The sequence below is a fragment of the Helicoverpa armigera genome, chromosome 24, assembly GCF_030705265.1.
Source record: "Helicoverpa armigera isolate CAAS_96S chromosome 24, ASM3070526v1, whole genome shotgun sequence".
Lineage (NCBI taxonomy): Eukaryota > Metazoa > Arthropoda > Insecta > Lepidoptera > Noctuidae > Helicoverpa > Helicoverpa armigera.
Window position 1 is genome coordinate 8,376,513 of NC_087143.1, and position 20,104 is coordinate 8,396,616.

The following is a 20,104-nucleotide window of genomic DNA, read 5'->3' on the forward strand; positions in this document are numbered from 1 at the left end:
AGATCGTTTCCTTGTGAATATAAACTCTGTTAAAAAAGTAAAGGATTATTAGTTACTTTTTCAGGCACTCAATAAAAAACGAGATTGAAAAAATTACGTCATTTATTGTAAAAAAATCAGTCTTATGGCGCTCAAAACGTATTCGTAAGAATAGTTTTAAAGCATTATGATAGCCGCAGCACAAAAACAAAAAAAATAACAAGATAACAATTGGTTCACTTATCAAATGTTGAAAACATAATTTAAAATTCGATTATAATATTTGGCTAAAATTTATTTACAAGTGCATATACTTTTTCGCATATTTTTGGCAAGTGAACTGTACTGACTGTTTACAATTTTCATCAAAATTGCAAAATACTATTCTGTTACTATTTACAACAAAAAAACAATATTACAAAAAGTCGATAAATAATCTTAAATCTAATTTGTACAAACGTACAGGGTAACACTTATAATAAGAGAAATTAAACACTTTTATCTATTTACGTTGAATATTTATTTCCTGAGATCCGATGTATGTAGTATATAAAAAACGCTATCACATTATTTAGAAACTGGATTTTGTACAAAAAAATAAACAAATTTTCCACTTCTAGCATAGTTTTATTTGCATTATAATAACAATGGGTCGCAATGCGAAAATTTGCTTTTGACGAGGTCGCCTCGAAATGAGTGAAAGAATCGAGGCAAACCTTTATATCAGCCAAAAAAATACTGAACCAGTTTTTAATAATCAGTAAAAAAAAGACTGTTGTACATAAACAATAGTTCAAATAATCTCGATTATATTATAATATTCCATCTCGCTTCAAAACCGAGTATCGCAAGAATCATGTACCTAAGTCTTAAAATCACTCAGTACAAGGCGGCCTCGACGAAAGTAAAATTAGCTCTACGTCTAACATTATACTTCGTCACGTCTAAACACTAAAAAAGACAAACTTAAGTTATATTTTATAATAAAAGACAAGAGAACAACATTTTTTATCGAAGAACATCAAAATACAGCAAACTTTTCTGTATTTATTTTTAGATTGAAGAGAGCCTAAATAAAAATAATTGATAAATGTAATTTTTATGGCTTTGATAGGAATAATTTTCCCTAATTTTTAGTACTAAAATAACACGTTTTGAGTACCGAAATATAAATGCAAAGATACAAGAAAAATATTAAAAGCACCTATATTACTTTATCTATGGTACTAAGTTATCGCAACATTATAATTCGTCATTATTTGAATAAAAAGTAAATATGTATTTTCAACCTACTTATGTAAGTAAAACTTTTACACACAAGAAAAATGTGTAATTTGTGACTAGACATCGGATTATATGCACTGTCATAATGCCAAAATATGCAGTAAGTGGGCAATATGTACAGAAATGCAGTGTTCAAATATATTTGTTTTAATAACTTCCCTGTCCCATGAGTCATATATGATACACACCAATTGTTTAACTATTGTGTCTGAATCGTGGACAGTGAAGTGGTTAAATCACGTTTATTTTCACAATTTGTATAAATATGACTGATCAGACATTCAAGTCTGTTTAAAAAACACCCACTTTGGAATCCACAGAAATTATTTTCTGTTCAAACACACACAATTTTCAATTAGCGCATTGGCCGAGAGATCTTGTGAGATAAACGCCTAATATCTTTGTCCGTAGTTTCCAAATTAAACAGGCGTGACTTATTGCACCCCTTAAAATAATTACAATTTATAGGACAGTACCTAAATGTGCAATAACACTTAAATTGCCTTATATGAACTTGCATAACGTGAAGATGTAGATGCATATAATCCGACATCTATTTATGACAGTGCCTAACGCATAACCTAATTTGCAAGTTTAGTAAACAGGAGTCACATTATTAAAAGCGTCTATATAAATAAAACATGTTAATGTATTGTTAACAAACATATTCAATTTTTTCCTACTGTTGTATGGATGTAAGATACAGGTAAAAATTCTCCATACAATACATGTATTAATTCTTAGTTACACTGTGAATAAACAACCACATTTAGTTGTAAAATAGCTTGTCACACTGGTGTTAGAAAAACTACAAATAGTTATAATATCTTGGTTAAATAATACAAACTTTGTTTAGTAGCAATTTTAACTCAAGTAAATGGTAAAGTTGGAAGCTTTTACAGTCAATCATACATTTCAGTAATAATTAAAAAGTCGATGAAACCTTTTGATAACATAATCATGAAATACTTACAAAAAATGCTAAGTATGAGCTAGTATAATTTTAATATTCAATAAAATGGCGTCCTTTACACAGAAAAACATAAGTTTGCATTCGACAATACATTTTAACTTAGTAAGTAGGTACATATATATGTAGTTATATAGAGTGCTACATGTACATTATTGCATTTTAGTACTTTGTGTTTGAATACAGTTAATAATTCCCCTGTCTCAGGAGTCATATGTGATACACAGATTGTGTCTGCATCGTGAACAGTGAAGTGGCTAATATTTGTTGTAGTGTCACTTTTTCATATTTTCGTTTTGTCACACCTATGATAATATAGTAATACATGTAAGTCTCAATACAAAGCAATGTTTAGGTAACATTGGAAAACAGTGAAGAGACAAAAATAATATACTAGCTATTAATTATTTGTTTATACAAGATTTTTGAAATTACATATATTGATATGAAAAACTTAAATATGCATGAACGAATATAAATTACTTGTAACAAAGTTTCTGTAAGTATAAGATAATTGGAAACCACAAAGAAGCAAATTTTGTACAATTCAGTATTATACTAATCAAATATGTTTTTACCTGATAAACATACAAATAAAATGTAATGTTTTAAATAATATTGCATGTAGGGACCATTTGCCATATCGTTTATATTTTGCCAATGCAATTTTACAAACATAGTTGACTGATTGCAGAGAATTAACTATTGGTCAAAAACACACAAAATTACAAACTAAAAATACATATTAATTTAGTTTGTTACAGATACAACAACTTACTGAGGATTGGCTTCATATAAATTATGTCAAATTTCAATCTTTAATATTGTAATTCACAGTTAAACAATACAGGGTGATAATTTGAGATAACATTATAATATGGCATTAATATATCTGAAAACGAATATTCATCATAAAGCATTTTGTAGATTTGGTATATTCGAATACTTTATTGATAAAAGGAAGCCTTGTGATCCTATATAATATAAACCTATTAGCAGAATTATTTATAACTTTGAAACACTTCCAAACTTTTATATTAGTGTTAATCAAAGGTATAGGTTGTGTATAAAAGACTTGAGCAATAAAACTAAAAATCTAATATTGCTTTACCTGAATTCGTTTTGTCAAATTGTCACCCTGTATCTTTTTACATGGAGCGACTGCCTATCTGACCTCCTTAACTCAGTTTCCTGGGAAACCCAATACCCCTAGGTAAGAGTATACAATTTTGGGAACATGTTAAAATGTGATGAATAGTTAAATTGACCTTCTAATTATACAAACAGTATACACCTAAAAATAATACTACAATAAAACCCCTATTTACCATAATAAGAAAAGAAAAATACCCAAAATTTTTGAAAAAAAAAAATCATGTGTAATGTAAATATCATTACAGTTATCAAGCAGAACAATTTTATGGTAAACTGCCATTTTGACGTTCCCTATACTTTTACATACGTCCCATATAAGTTATGTCAAATTTCCTATGTCTAGTAAGCAAATTAACGAATACATATGATATTGGAAATAGTCGTAAGACATCAATGACCGGTATTGGCAGTGAACTATATAATATTGCGAGTTCTATTTCAAATAAGAGAACACTATTTATTGATAGTTAGTTTGTCTATATAAAACGTTAGAACTAAATGCTAAAAATGTACAATTTGTAAACATTAATTTTAGATTTCTCTAACTCAATTTTTTTAATCTTCTATTTCGTGACATAAATGTTAGAATATGTTAAGAAATTACCATAGATATAGATTGGCAATCGAATGATTCTAGTGAAGCCAAAAATGAAATATATCAGTTAAGTGACTTTTTCATGTTTGAGTAAATATGTGCTGATTCTACTTTACAATCTGTTTATTGTAGTGTTTCTTTATTATGATCAAAGAACATTAGGAGTATTTTTCAAAATATCGCAGGGTTTTTTGTAAAATTTGCGTTTAATACATACAGAGCCACTACTAGGTGTTTAGTGTTCATGTTTTGGAGTCACTCCAAATATAGGTAATTATCTGTCACACATTACCAATCTATCAAACGGTAGCAGGATTCTAAATCTACAGAAATAACATACAGATAACCAAGTAAGAACATAACTGTCTAGTTTTAACTTAAACATGGCTTAATTACAAAAATATCAATAACATTGTATACTCTGTAATTTTACATATGTGTAAGCAATTTTGACACAACTTTGACATATTCTACCAGAGTCTAAAACATGTGTCTATGTTTACAATTCCATACAAAGTATTGTTAACATCCACTACATTGAACATAGCGAACATAAGACGCATTTCTACGTGATGATTAATGATAAAAAGTTTCATCATTTCGTGTTCAGCGCAACGTGACGGACAATCGGCTGGCGGCGACCATCTTGTTATTAAATTTCTTTTTGAAGTTTTCAGCAGCTACTGTAGTTTTGAAAGTTATCTTCGCTGATCGTTCTTCTTTATCCAATACTAAATTCTGGAAAATTCGTGGGTGTTTGTTTTTTGTTCAGAACTTATATTTTTTCTTATATTAATAACTTAGGTTAATGTATAATAGTAAATACATGATACACAGCTGTTAAAAATATGAAAAATGTTAAGTAATTTTATACATGGCAACACATATCATAGATGAAATACAATACATTTTAGAATGAACGCTTATGATCTACACACAGTATCTCTGCAAAAAACTTATTCACAATTACAGTAAATCTAATTTAGGCTTAAATAATAACAATCACTTAACACTTTTCCTATTTTAATAACAATAATACAATTTTAACATGTTTCTCGCATACTCTTTGAGTTGACTAGATTTAAGTGAAATAAAATATTTTCCAATTGATAAATAATAATACATAATTTAACAAACTATAAAAAAATCTTTATAAACACAGTAATCTTCTAAAAAATTCAAAATTATTAGTTTAACACATCAAAACTGTATTATTCATTATAAAATATTACATGATTTTAACATATGGCATGCAACATTGAATATTGTGGAAAAATAAAAGAAAAAACGCGCTAATCTCTCCATTCTACAAATTTAATATAATTTTTCATGATCTTTTTTGTAACATATCTTTCAGATCATGATAAAACTGTATAGGTAATAGATCCTATTTTGACCATATTCCATTATTATTAAAATTTACAACACTTATAAACTAAATAGATAAAGTTAAAATAGTGATGTTTATCTTTTAATCGGCAAAAGGCATATATTAATATAACATTTCTTCAAAATACAACAAAATATTGTGGTAGTGTAAAATAATTTCAGATTCCAAAAACAGACTTCATTTCGAAGACATTATTCAAAAACAGCATTAGCTAGTACTATATTTGTCAATATCTTTTATTTTTTTAATTACGCCAGGATTATGTTAAATATATTATTTAAACCAACTGGATGTCAGAGAAGGAGATTCTCAATTAGGATGTTTGCATTTTTGCATAGTTGACATATTTAGTATTAGCTAAGAAATATCAATTAATATGCAGGCTTACTATATTTCGATCAAAATTATTTGTGAGATTATTATACAAAAAAAACGTAACAGTAAATGACCAGAAATTCTTAGTTATTTTACCACCATTATCTTCAGTTTTTTTATCTCTAACCTAAATTATTTTATGTGCGAAAGTACCTCTCATCTGTGTTTTTTTACGCTTTAAAGCCAAATTAAAGAACCGATTTCAATAAAACTTAGTACATAGTTAGGCTAGAGATCCTTTATTAGATTTTTTTTTACATTTAGCACCTATACAGAACATATTGAACAGCCTTTGCTATTTCTCTTTTTATACGATCATGAATCTATTGAAGTCAATTATCTAGTTTTGATACAGAAATATCAAACCACATCATTTTTCAAAAGATTTTAAAAATCTACACTCAAAATATCATGTACATATTTGAAAAAGATAATTTTTATATATAAACTCATATGTATAGTAAACCTGCATATTAAAATCAATAAAGATTATATACTAAAATCAGTGTACTACAGTGTATGTCTAAGCAATAGGAATATATGTACATATAAATAAATATCACACGTTATATCACAGCGCGTTTGTAATCAAATATCACAGGCTTGGCAGCTTGAATGTATAAATAATACTCAGTCTAGGGCATTTATTTTATGAATAATTTTGTAGATCATTTTTATCTTTTTGATCAGTTTTTAACCAGATCATATTATCCACTATGTATTCATTCATACTTCCTAATCTTCACTTCTGTACTATCTATACTCTATACTAATATATGTATATTTTTTTTTTGTACTCTAAAGGTTAGAAAGTACTAAACCAATTTGAAAAAATCTTTCGCTGACGGGATGGTCTATACCCAAGTAATGTAGGCTATATTTTGTTCGGCCACAAAAATCGATTTTGACAAAAAAAAATGCTCATCATCAAGGTCACTGCTCGTTTTACTTGTTCAGAAAGTTATGTAAACTCACTCACTTTTCACGTTCAATTTTGTAAGAACACTGTAGCCAAATTCAACACGTTCAACAGTGATGATACCTATGTCATATTATAACTTTTCATCTTGAAGAGCACTTTATTTCATTTCAGCCATATTCATTTCATTGAAAATGAACTTGGAATGGTAGATGTAAATCTTCCTCAAGAATTCTATTTTATTTGTTACAGTTGCGGTATTTAAATCTGTTCAATCTTTTTTTTAGTTTTTCGCGAACAGATAGATATACAGCCGCGTCTGAGGATTTCATCATATTAAGTGGAACTAGGCATAAAATACAGACCCTAGATACTTATTGAGAACATTCTTCTCTGTTGTATATTCAAAAAATCTGAATTCCCTCTATTAGCCATCATAAACAAACCCCTATTTCCTAAAACACCCCACCAAAAATGCCATCAACACCCAAAACGAAACATTCGAACCGCCTTAGAAAACCAAAGAAACAATTCAAAAAGGACCCTAAATTTCTAATTACCTGTATTTCATTCCCGGCCAGAGTCTTCAACCTCGTGTCAGTCATTCCATGTGGCAAGTTGGACACCGTTGCAGTATTCCCCGTGTCTTCTAACAACGATTCCTCATCAATTTCTGAATCACTTTCAAATTGTACTTGTGGTTCCTCTTTTTTAATAACTATTCGGGTACTTTCTGTACCGATAGCTGTCCTGACAGCCCGGCTGAAAATGCCAGGGTTAGGCTTCGAAGGGTCACTTTTGACCTCAATTCTGGAGAAGACGGACTTATCTTTGGTAGCTCCTGACTTGCGTTGGAGAATAACTCTGCGGTTTGAGAACGATGATTTTTTGTCGTCTTCTTTTTCTTTTTCTGCTTGCTGCGAAATGGAAAAATACTTTACCGATTTGAAAAATTCTTCCACAATTCAAAAGCTACACTCTTGCCAAGTATCATAGGCTATATTTTATCCCGGTACGGGCAGTAGCTCCCACAGGACGCGAGAAAAACCGCGGGAAAACGGCCAATGTATTTGTAAAGCTAAAATTACCGAGCGACGATAAAGTGGGTGTTTTATATAAAAAAAAGAATCAAAATAAAACCATGTCATTTTCTATCTTTTTGTAAAAAAAATAACGTTTAGTTTTTTTTTTAAGACAGCTCATACATACCTCTTTCTCATACGTTATCCTTTGTCTGGATTTTGCAGCTGCGTCCAGCTTTGCTTTTACCTGCAAAGAACAGTACTTTTTTAGTAAACCACTTTTAGTTTTAGTTTACCAGTCTTATCACATTGGGTTGCCAACTGGGTTGAGGAGGTCAGATAGGCAGTCACTCTATGTAAAACACTGGTACTAACTGGACTGGAAGCCGACCTCAACATAGTTGGAACAAGGATAGGCCGATGATGGTTTTAATTTAATGATTTTAATATATTCATACCTTTGGCTTTTTAGCTTCGCTAGGCGTTGTAGAGTCTTCTGTGACAGTCGAACTCGTTACTACGGCTCGACGCGATGGAGACCTTTCTGTAAAATAAATATTGATTTCAAAAATATTGTAAGTGCCAGTATTCCTAGTGTTAGAGTATGTAGTTCCAATGTCAATGTCGGTAGTATCGGTGATAATTTCGGTAGTATCGGAGTCAATTTTGGCAGTTTCTGTGTGAATGTCGTTAGTTTCAGGGTCAATATCGGTAGTTCCAGGATAAATGTAGATAGTTCCCGTGTCAATGTCGCTAGTGTCAATGTCGGTAGTTTCAGTGTCAATGTCCGTAGTCCCAGTGTCAATGTTGTTAGTTACAGTGTCAGTGTCTTTGGTAGTAGTACCGTTGGCCATTTTAAAGGCCTCGGTCAGTGTTATTGTTGGTATTTAGTGTCAGTATTCAATTTTTCTATAAATTATCATATGCATATGTACTATATCACAACATTACTTTAGTTCTTAGAGAAGAACATAATATACGAACCTTTTTTCTTAGTCTTGGTCTCGTCTTTATTATCGTCAGTGAAGACGATCTTCTGTCGCTGCTGTTTCTTGTGTTCGCTGGAAGACTTGGGGGGCAGCTTGGAACGTAAGTCCACTTGAGGCTTGGACTTCGGCGGGTCCGGTCTGAAACAAGGAGTACATATTAAATACTGTTTTCAAAACTGATGATGTCGTATTAGTATACTAGGTTGCACCGTTGTTTGACGATGGGCTATCTAACTTTGAAAAATTTTATCAAATCACTATCCTTGAGCAAACATGCGCGTTTAAGCGAAAAAACAAACTCTTAAGCTTCATAATACTATTGACGTTTAAATTCTGTAGGCTTGAAATTTTACTATGTCTATTTCTCAGTTACACTTTAACGTTTGAACAAAAAATATAATTATAATATAGTATACATTTAGGTAGACTGCGATCCTACAAAAACGACATTTTAATCTTAATCAAGAAGACTGAAGTAGTTACTAGGGACGAAGCATTCACGTTGCGTAGCTATACTAATTTTTAATAATTTAGAGAATGAAATCTTCGTTTGTATCTAAACAGGCTAAAGGCTACTTTTTATCCTGGTACAGGCAGAAGATTAAGAGAAGCTAGTAATTACTAATAAATTTACACTAACGAAAGCGCTAATCTCAGCAACTACTGGTCCGATTCAAAAACATTATTCTTATTATTCTTTGAGTGTTAGACAAATGGGTTCCTCGATAAATTGGTTACTGAGGAAGGCTATAGGTTACTTTTTATCTGGGCTCGTGCAGAGGTTCCCACGGGATGCGGGTGAAACCACTGGTAGAAGCTAGTTACTTAAAAACTGTACTAACTTCTTATTCTTATCCTTGAACCGTCCGCTATCGTCATCGTCGGACAGTATGCCGTCGATGTCGCCCAGTATAAGGTCGAGGTCGTCGTCGCTGTCCGTCCGTCTGTCCGGCAGGGGAGGCGTCAGTCTGTCCACTGATTCCCGTTTCTGGGTTGTCTTGTGAGGTGGGGTTAGGTTTTCTGTGGAAAAAGAAAAGGTTCATGAAATTTTTGAACAAAAAAATTAAAAATCCAAGACTTTTTTCTAATATTATGATATTTTAACAAAATAAAAAAGGGCTTATCGTGTTTAATCTCCTGACAAGCCCTTGTGTTAACACCGCTAAATCCCTGACTTCTTACTCCCGATGGCTTTGCGAAAGTGTCTAAAACTCACAATGCAATTTAGACCCTCGTACACAGCAGTCGCGCTACGCAACAACCAGTGCAACGAGGCATTCAATATAACAGCATATTTTTTGTTGTGTTCGATAACTCAAAGACACAGACCGATTTGAATTAAAATGTTTTAGAGAACCTTTTGAATTAAAAGAACTTTCGGAGACAAGGGTATCAAAAATTACTTTGCGGTAAATTATTATCACAGATGAAAAGTTCACAAACTTAGGTAAAATATAAAAATACAATTTTATATTTGAATTTTCTGCACTTATACGTAAACTCTACTAACTATTAATAGAAAATAAACTGTGTGTCAAGAACCAAATATAAAATACAAATAAGAATAAATTAACGAAAAAACTCACCACAAGTAGAATTAACTTCAACACTATCCTCCTTAACCGGCGACCTTTCCCTGACCTTCTCCACTTTCTCGACCTTCTCCGCTTTCCCAGTCTTCTCCACCTTCTTGTCTGGAGAAGTGCGGGTTGTGTCTGGTTTGTTGTGCTGTATTTCTGCGGGAGCTGTCACCAGTTGGTCTGGAACTGCTACTTGGATGGGAGGCTCTGGTTGGGGCTGGGTTACTTTTTCTTTATCTTTTTCCTTTTCGTGAGTTTCGCGTTCCCTGGAAAGATGAATTAGCGTTAAAGATAAAGTTTTGTGGAAGAGGTTTTTAAGTGTATTTAATTTTGAATTATAAAGGTTTGTCTAGTGTTTCGTTAAAAATCTTATTTTATGTTGTGTGTCTTAAAAGCAGTAAAATGCTTGACAAGTTTGAATCATGTTCAACATAGTTTTAATTCCTCTTGAAACACTATCTGATATAAACCGCATGAAAATTGGTTTAAGTTTTGAAGATTTAAGCGCACAAAGGGTTTTTTTTATACTATGTAGTGAAGAGAGTTAATTATTTTTTCCCTTTACTAGACGTCTTCTAACGTTTGGAGTATTTGATGATTATTTTCAGTTCAAATATACGTGCATATATACTAACTTGTCCTGCATCATCTTATGCATGGCGACGGCATTCTTCCTGCGCCGCACTTCCTTAGCTCGCAGCACTCGCTCACGTAAACTCTCCTGTTCACGCAGACGACGCTTGTATTCACTGTCCTAGGGTTACATACAAAGAAACATTTACAAATCATCGAAATTTTATTTTTTCAGTTTAGTAAATAATGATGATTATGTCCTACTAGCTGATTATCGGTCATAGCAGCTATTTTTATATAATCACAAGCAGGACCGACATTAACGTGCTCTCTGATGCATGGGTGAATCAATCACCAACTTCGAGACTCCAAAAAATAAGCGCTTACTGTCTGACTTTTTTGTTTGTTTGTATATTATTGTTGGTAAGCTAGACAATCCGCAAGTAGTAGAAACTATATTTTGTATAGATAGGTGAAGAATTTCTTTCTTTAAATGATACATGATATTTATCTTGCAAATGGGTCTGAATTTCCTGTTTGAATACCTTGAGAAGGAACACCGAAACAAACTCAAGGGACAATCTTTTTTAAATTCCAAATTTAGGCGGATAAAACATCCCTTGATCTAGTTTTAAATAATTAATGACATTAGTGATATGATCCTTACCTCATCATTATGCCTAGGAGCGTCGGTCGCAGGTCTGGGGCGTCGCTCGGGAGAACGTCGCGGGGAGACTGAACGACGCGCGGGGGACGGGGAACGCATCCTATACCATACACACAATATTCATATACTCGATTCTTTATTAGCATTCCATATGTTATACGAGTATACGTCTTGAAAAGGCCTATATTCAGCAGTGAACGGTAATAAGCTGATGTGAATATGAATTGATAGATCTTGAATTAAAAAAATATATCCTGATTCTATGTATATTTCTTAAAAATAATTCAATAAATGCTTGTAGGATAGTTAGAGATCAATATTTTGGTTTATACGTGGTGTTTTTACGACTTAATCAATCACCAAAAGATATCACGAAGAAAATGTCAGAACGACAATATTAAACAAGGACCTAAAAATCTGAAATTCGAAACTTGTATAAGAAGATCTTCTTGAAGATGAGTGTTATATAAAAAATCAGTAGTTATTTGAAAACATTTGCTTTAAAAGTACCAATAAAAAATCTTGCCCAATTTTCTCCACAACACCTACTCTAAAAAACACGGCATTTACTACCTCCAAAATATATTTCCTAACTTATAAACCTATTAATACTAACCTTCTTCTCAAACCAGCCCTGTTAGCATTGATGAACTCCTCCTGTCTCCGCAGTAAGTCATCATCATCGTTGCTTCTCCTGTGCTGACTGTGAGCTAAGTCATTCTCAATCTCTATCGTAGTGTTCTCTATGTATCTGGAGACAATATAAAATTGTATTTGCTGTAAATATACGTGTTTAGGGTACCATATAATATTAAAATACTAGGTTCAGTTCCCTTTTGCCCATTAGAGGTCAAAGAAAAAGTACTTATATTATTTTGGAATTTTCTTTGTTTTCATATAGAATTGGGAACAGAAAAACACAAAATACACGAAAAATATGAAAAAAAAAATTTTTTTTGCGAAAATAATTGGATTTTTTGTGAAAAAAAAACACGCTACGCACATAATATTTTTCATATCATAAAAGGGTGTTATAAATCAAGTAAAATAACAAGTTAACTACATTAACTTTACGAGATCTTTTATTTACACTTAGGAATATGACTGTACTCAATCGAGTACAGTGACTTCTAATGGGTATTAGACGTTTAAATAGTTTTTTTAATCCTTATAGCTAAATTAAATATATTTATGGAAAATGTATATGCCATTATAATATGGTACGACTTCATAGTGATAAATCATCCAATAACTCTGTCTGACATTTTATAATTTATAGGTCTGTTACATCTGCGCCTTCCTAGCCTTTTCAGAACTAAATTGGGGTCGACTTACAGTCCAACTTATGCACCAGCGTTTTATATGGAGCGACTGCCTATCTGACCTCCTTAGCTCAGTTACCAAGGCAACCCACAACCCCTGGGCAAGACTGGTTGCCAGACGTTCTGGCTTCTGACTGCCCGTAATGACTGCCAAACGCGTTCAAATGATAGCCAAACACCACCAATTTATCGTGCCTTCCGAAACAGGCAAGAAATCAGAACAATGGATATTACAGGTATATGAATACTAACCTCTGTGGTGATCTCCTATTATATTTCCTGCCGGCGGCTCGAGCGAGTGCGTTTCTCTGTTCCGCTATGAACCTCTCTGCTGCGTCATCTATGTCTTTCACTGGACCTAGCATAAACAATACACAACTAATTAATACTAATTACAATAACCTAAAACTTTTTTTTATAAAGTATGACTTATATAAGACTGTCAGGGATTTTATAAGGTCCTTTATATAGTTTTCTTCTTCCAAAGTTAGCTACTAGTTACAGTTCATGTTTGTGAAAATATAAAAACACTATTGCGCAAACTGCTAACTTAAGAATAGCAAAGTTATTTGACGGAAACAGAAAACAACTTCACTACAGTTGAAAAATTGTTTTGAAGAGAAGCTAATCTCAGAAACAAATGGGGAATAATTAAGTGTTTTAGGGCCCATTTGCCGAGGAATATTAAAGGACTTTTGTCCAAGTGCGTAAAATACGAAAAATCAATTATTCAGTAACCTGGGAAAAAATAAAGACACAGTGAAAATGAATCTAAAAAATAAATAGTCTTTGCATTCGCAAGCAAACTATGTGAATATATCCAAGTACATATTTATTGTAAGCTACACTTAAAAATATTAATTATTTATATAACATGTTACCAACATTTACGTGAATAGTAAATAATGTAGCAATAAATAAAATAATATTATGTGCAGTGCAAACATAACCTTATTTTACCTAAAAACTTTTTTTTTTACATTACATTACATTTTTACCTTCATAGTTTGTAGACCTATTTACCCGACTGCACGAAACTTGTACTTATGTGTGTATTTTTTACTTTTTTTATTTCTCCTGCGGTAAGTTTATTGGTTCTACGTGATTTCCGCATAAAATATTCCAATGTGTAGTATAAATAAACATTTAAAGAGAATTACTAGGGAGTTTCTTGCCCATGCATACAGGATAGCATGCCCATAGGAAACAGATGTTGCCCATAGGAAACAGATTTTCGAATGTCCAACTGAATTCATTTTTAACACGCTTATACACTCTTTTGCAAAAAAAGCGGGCACCTATGCGAAATCTTAGTTTTAAGGACTTTGCGTGTATTTCAAAGGGTTTTAATGATTGTAGTATGTTTCTAGCATCAAAAGGGTTAGCCAAGCATGCGTGAGAGTGTATTCTAAATTTGAATTATGTACAATTGCTAAGAAATTGGTTAAACTTTGTTTTGGACTAATTGCTGGCAGAAAGTTCGTCGGTGTTTTGAAAAGTTTTTGAAGTGATTTTCAGAAAACTGATAATGCAGTTTTAAATAATGATTCATGTACCTTTTTGTTTGATCAAAACATTTTTGAAAAACTATGCGTATTTGATAAAATTTTCACCTGCTCTAAATGGGCTATACTGATGATTGATAGCAATGTTAAGAGTTTCGGTATTTTAGTGTAAAGCGTTCTACTGTTTAGATATTGTACCCACGTGTTTTAAAATATCGCTTTTTCATAATTAAACACTATTTAGAGGAGTATCAGTACACTGGGCTGCGACAAAACCAATTTAAAGTAAGCAGTGCCGATCACAACTCCTCTCCTATCGGACTTTGACATTTAAAAAATACCAAATTTTGTGATAAATGTTAAAATTAACCATATGAAAAATGATGAGGAGGGTTTAAGCTATCTAAAAAATCAAATTATTGACGCGTTGAAGCTCTCGATAACTCCATAGGTATCGGTTACTAAACGATGATTTAGCTGAAAGGGAGTCAAGAATTCAAAATTATTGGCCAAACGTATGTTTCTTAAGAAATGAGAAGATAGCTTATTATTGTTATGATTTAAGCAGGAAAGTGCTGTAGATGTCAGAAAATCTCGGTGCAGGCAAGTTTATTTAATAAAATGTCAGTGGGATGAAAACACGCTATTTGAACGCTCAGACTCGTAGATCTTCAGTGGTCTACGGAGTTTCCCAGGAGACGAGAAAAATCAGTGATTACGAGACCTTAAGACCTCGTGCTTACAGTCTATGCGCTATTTTCTGTATTTTGTAGAATTTCAAGACTTTTAAAAATGTCAAAGTCTGATAGGAGACGAGTTGTGATCGGCACTGCTAACTTTAAATCGGTTTTGTCGCAGCCCAATGTACTGATACTCCTCTAAATAGTGTTTAATTATGAAAAAGCGATATTTTATAACACGTGGGTACAATATCTAAACAGTAGAACGCTTTACACTAAAATACCGAAACTCTTAACATTGCCATCAATCATCAGTATAGCCCATTTAGAGCAGGTGAAAATTTTATCAAATACGCATAGTTTTTCAAAAATGTTTTGATCAAACAAAAAGGTACATGAATCATTATTTAAAACTGCATTATCAGTTTTCTGAAAATCACTTCAAAAACTTTTCAAAACACCGACGAACTTTCTGCCAGCAATTAGTCCAAAACAAGGTTTAACCAATTTCTTAGCAATTGTACATAATTCAAATTTAGAATACACTCTCACGCATGCTTGGCTAACCCTTTTGATGCTAGAAACATACTACAATCATTAAAACCCTTTAAAATACACGTAAAGTCCTTAAAACTCAGATTTCGCATAGGTGCCCGCTTTTTTTGCAAAAGAGTTTATTAGCTTCACTTGTAACTAACTTTTTATGTCAGAAAATCTTGGAATCTTAATTTTTATCGTATCATTGCAGAGTTTCTTTCTTCTCATACAGAGAAGAAATGAACGTTAATCACCATCAATGCATTATTTTATTAAAATCACTATTCCTATATTGTCTTTTAATTACATTGTCAATTATTTATCACTATATTAATTTTTATTATTACTTTATTTGAATGATATGTTTCTATTTTTTTTTCTATTCATTCTGAAACTGTTTTATATAATTTGCATGCCCATGTGACGGTAGAATATGGAGAACTTTTATAAACCTAACACCTGTACCTGTACCCATGTTTGCAAATAATAAATGACTTTGACTTTGACTTTGTCTGCCTATCCGTTGGCGAAGTAGGGACCGTATTTATACCTATATCTAACGTAATTGAGTATTTCAATAAGGTCATATTTTCAAAGACTACTTATGTTCTCAAGTTACGTCATTATTCTAAATAGATTTAAGTGCTTTGTGTATTGTGTAGGAACTTAATATTAGATCACAATAAGCAGGGTAGATAAATACTGTGCAATATGGAACAATTATTCTAGTACCGATAAAGTATTTTTATATACTACTTCTAAAATTTTTGTAAAACAAAAAAAAATATTCTTTTTTTTTTCAATAAAATAAACCAAAATAGTTACGTCTTTTTTATCGATATTAACACAACACTTATCGATATCGGCACTAACACTAGGGTTGCTACAAAACCATGCAATACATATAAATTAATGCTAAAATTACCGAATTTGCTCTCAATCGTAGGACTGAGGGGCGGCGACTTTTGTATTCGCGTCGGAATGTAGACTGGCAACCCTATCGACATTGTACTATGAATTATATAAGTATGGCAACACCTAATGTAATCGATATAGAAAAAATATCATCTCTAGAGAAAATCTTACGTAACAAACACACATACCTACTAATTAATCCTTAGATACTAAAATCGAATTAAAAACTAATGCCAGTTTAAAATTCGTTCATATTTTTTTTTTCAATAATTAAATTTTGATTTTTCAGAAAAGGGATATGAAGTAATTTTGGACAGTTGCACTGCTTACTCATAAAGTTTCTGATAGCCTATCGGAAACTTAACTTTTGGACTAACCGAAACTTTATCAGGAACCAGTGAAAATGTGCTTAAAGCTACTTAGAAAAAAAAAACAGCAAGAATTACCTTCAACAGGCGGCTGGAAGTTTCCTTTGAAATGTGGATTGATGAGCACCTTTTTGCCGGCTAGACCACCGGGAGGCAAATTAGCCGGCAAAGGTACCGGCAACATCCGGACTTCTGGTTCCCTCACTTCTTTCTTATCCGGCAATGGCAACGCCTGACGTATCGTCACTTGAGGCATATGACTAGCATTTGGCACTATCTCCCTCATAGGAGGCCCGAACTGTCGAGGGGGGAAACTAGGCCTAAAGAAAGGCCTAGGCTCGAAATTCGGCCTCATAGGCCCAAATTGAGGCCGCTCGTCCATCGGCGGCCGGTATTGGAAGCGAGGCATGAATTGCGGACGCTCTAGTGGGGGACGGAACATGGGTATATCTTGGGGTAGGATAGGCCTTTCAGGGGATATTTCGGGGCCCATTTGTGGGGGTAGGTTGGGGGGTTCGAGACGCATTTCGGGGCGGATATCCGGTCGCATGTCGGGCCGGATTTCGGGGTGGATTTCAGGACGCATTTCAGGGCGAATTTCTGGTCTGTTTTGTGGGGGACTGGGGCGGAGTTGAGGGGGTGGGAATGATGCGCGCTGGTTGAAGTTACCCTAGGAAGAAATATCGATGTTCAATATATATTTTTTGTGAATTTATGGAAATAAGTTACTTTTACCTTTCTCTCACAAATTTTTGACTTATTTTTTTAACTAAAAAAACGACTTTTAAAAACACTAAAAGTTATCAAAAAAAACTGGTAGATACATCAGTCTAGAAGTCAGCAACTAGAGGACTTCTTCCTCCTGCCCTGTTCCCGATTTTATTCGGGAACGGTGCAATATGTTTTACGCTTAGATTTTCCCTGTCACTCGCCATACTGACACCTTCCTATTCATATCATCTTTCAGGCAATCCATTCATCTTTTCTTAGGTCTTCCTCTTCCTCGCCTTCCATCTACATTTTTACTTAGCACACACTTTGTTGCATGCGTAAAGTAATATTGTAATGTAGATACTTGTACTTACCCGATGCATATTATTCCGTCTGTAAGGATGTGAGTACCGCGGCGCGAACTGTGGGTTGCGCCACGTGCTGCGCCCGCGACTGAACCCACCGCGAGGGATTACCACTTTGTCTGTTCAAATGTTTAATAACTTGAATATATAATTTTGATGTTAGTTTAATATAAGTTTAAGTAATTTATTTCTTTTAAGATCATAGTTTGCTAAGGATGAGATATGGCACGTTAAACCACTGTAATCTGCTGAAAGAAACACGTTATAAATCCATGCTAATATTTTGAAAGCTAAAGTTAGGATTAATCGGATTTGTTAAAAAATGTGATTAAGATTTTAAATTCATAATCCATCAACTATTTTAATAAAGAATTTTGCAATAATGCCTTCACTTTTTTTCTTTCATGATCTTTTGTATAAAACTCATAGAAGTTTAATGCAAGAAAATGCTTGTAAATCCATTTATATTACCTAAGCTATCGGGAATGTCCCTGACTTGCGGCAGGCGCTGGGCGCCGGGCGGCCGCTCCGACACGAAGCGAGAGCGGTTACCCACCAGATCACCATCTATACACAAAAACATAATTAAATTAAAATCAATTTTCTGTCTTCTTCAGGTAACTGGGATCGCATTAATAAAAACTATAGGCAGCACAAAAAAGTTGATAAATATGTAAATGTATTGTTACTTACTTTGTATTTGAGCATTCATGTCTGTTGGTACAATCTGTGGTGATTCTATGGGAGACGCTGGCTGTGAAACAAACAGAAAATGCGTCAAAATCCAGCTTTAGAACTTAATAATTACAGGCATGTTTATTTTTTTTTTTATATTGGATACTTATTGTTGTTATATTACCCAAAAATTAACTGACATAATTTTTAAATGAATACCATAATTATAAACTTTTTAAAATATGTAATTAGTCCCGTCTTGTTCGTTAGATAGCCCATTTATCGAGGAAGGCTATAGGCTACTTTTTATCCGGGTTCTTGCACAAGTTCTAACGGTATGCGGTTGAAACCGCTTGCAGAAGCGAGTAGGTTGTAATATGGAACTTACAATAGCCGGTGGAACGGCATGCTCCTCATAAGCCGGTGGTTCATAAGGTGCGTACGTCGGCAGTTCCTGTATCGGTGCCACCGGTACTTCTACCGTTATGTTGGGAACCACACATTCTGTGTCTGCCATTGCTTGGTACTGCATCGGTGGCTAGAAAGTTATTTGAAAATATTGTCATTTGTTTTTAGACTTTTAGTGCCATAAAAAGCCACTTTATGCTTATAAAATATGTTATAATAATTAGAATGTAACATTTGTTAATATTTATAACATGATTGACAATAACAATGATTCAGTCTTGTTTTCTTTGGATGACTTGTATTTTAGGTAACCATAACAGGAAAATGATTTTTAGATATTCATATACCCATTCAAACATTACTCATGAAGACATGCCAATGTAATGTCACAAATTTTTAACTTCAAGGAAACTGTATAACTAGGGGACCCACTTTCACAATAAAATGCAACATGATTTATATTAGTTATTTCATGAGTCTAAAGATCAAATTGAACAATTGAACAATTGAGAAGCTATTACTAAATTACATAAATACCTGATTATTGTACTCGATAACATGAGCGGGGTATTCCGAAGGCACCATGTCCAAAGGTTCTCGGTACCCGGACCCAATCGATGTTGGAACATTTTGAGGCGCAGCATTCTCATAATCATCAGCCAAGAGCTGCTCCTCCTCCTCATTACCAAGGTTGTAGTCCGCGAGACTCTGGTCTCCTAAATCATCGCCTAACAAGTCTTCACTGCAATGAAAATACATACATTATCGATCACGACAAAAATGGAACACATGTTGGAGAATTTACGACGCATAAAAACACTTCACAAATGTGTAACTTTGCAACTTTTTTACATTTATCGTGTATTAATAACATTTGTATCACAAATGTTCATGATGAAATTGTGTAAATTGCAAGATTTATATTGAAAAATAACAATTTATTTCACAAAAATACTAACTTGTCCGACATGTTGACAATAATAAAAAGTAAAGTTTAGCTTGTCTATGGTTAGAGCAAGCTAAAATCGTTCGTTCGGAAACTGACATCTTGACACAGTTACATAGATAGCCTGCCTCGCTTTGGAATAGTGTACATGAATCTCGCCTTGCAGTTTGATTT

The 20,104-nt window shown here is 33.1% G+C and overlaps 1 protein-coding gene across 2 annotated transcripts; it reads right to left on the reverse strand.

The window, feature by feature from the left end:
• Positions 1 to 585: 585 nt before the first annotated feature.
• LOC110371140 (serine/arginine repetitive matrix protein 1) lies at positions 586 to 20,067 on the reverse strand. 2 transcript variants are annotated; one of them, XM_064041040.1, is made up of 19 exons: positions 19,944 to 20,067; positions 19,522 to 19,726; positions 18,965 to 19,114; positions 18,595 to 18,655; positions 18,373 to 18,468; positions 17,911 to 18,020; positions 16,904 to 17,495; positions 16,468 to 16,539; positions 13,073 to 13,178; positions 12,115 to 12,249; positions 11,499 to 11,598; positions 10,894 to 11,012; positions 10,265 to 10,524; positions 9,521 to 9,698; positions 8,674 to 8,816; positions 8,148 to 8,233; positions 7,877 to 7,936; positions 7,228 to 7,584; positions 586 to 4,721 (listed from the first exon to the last, which is right to left on the reverse strand). In XM_064041040.1, exons 1-19 carry the CDS (start codon positions 19,952 to 19,954, stop codon positions 4,590 to 4,592), a joined length of 2,973 nt encoding a protein of 990 aa, XP_063897110.1. In that variant the 5' UTR covers positions 19,955 to 20,067; the 3' UTR covers positions 586 to 4,589. The 2 variants fall into 2 exon arrangements, with proteins under 2 accessions (XP_063897110.1, XP_063897111.1); XM_064041041.1 differs by lacking the exon at positions 16,468 to 16,539.
• Positions 20,068 to 20,104: the final 37 nt, after the last annotated feature.

Coding starts and splice junctions, on each gene's coding strand:
- LOC110371140 (XM_064041040.1), bottom strand. Junction 18,021..18,372: donor GGACATTCCCGATAGCTTAG/GTAATATAAATG, acceptor ACATTTGAACAG/ACAAAGTGGTAATCCCTCGC. Junction 4,722..7,227: donor TGGCCGGGAATGAAATACAG/GTAATTAGAAAT, acceptor CGAATTTTCCAG/AATTTAGTATTGGATAAAGA.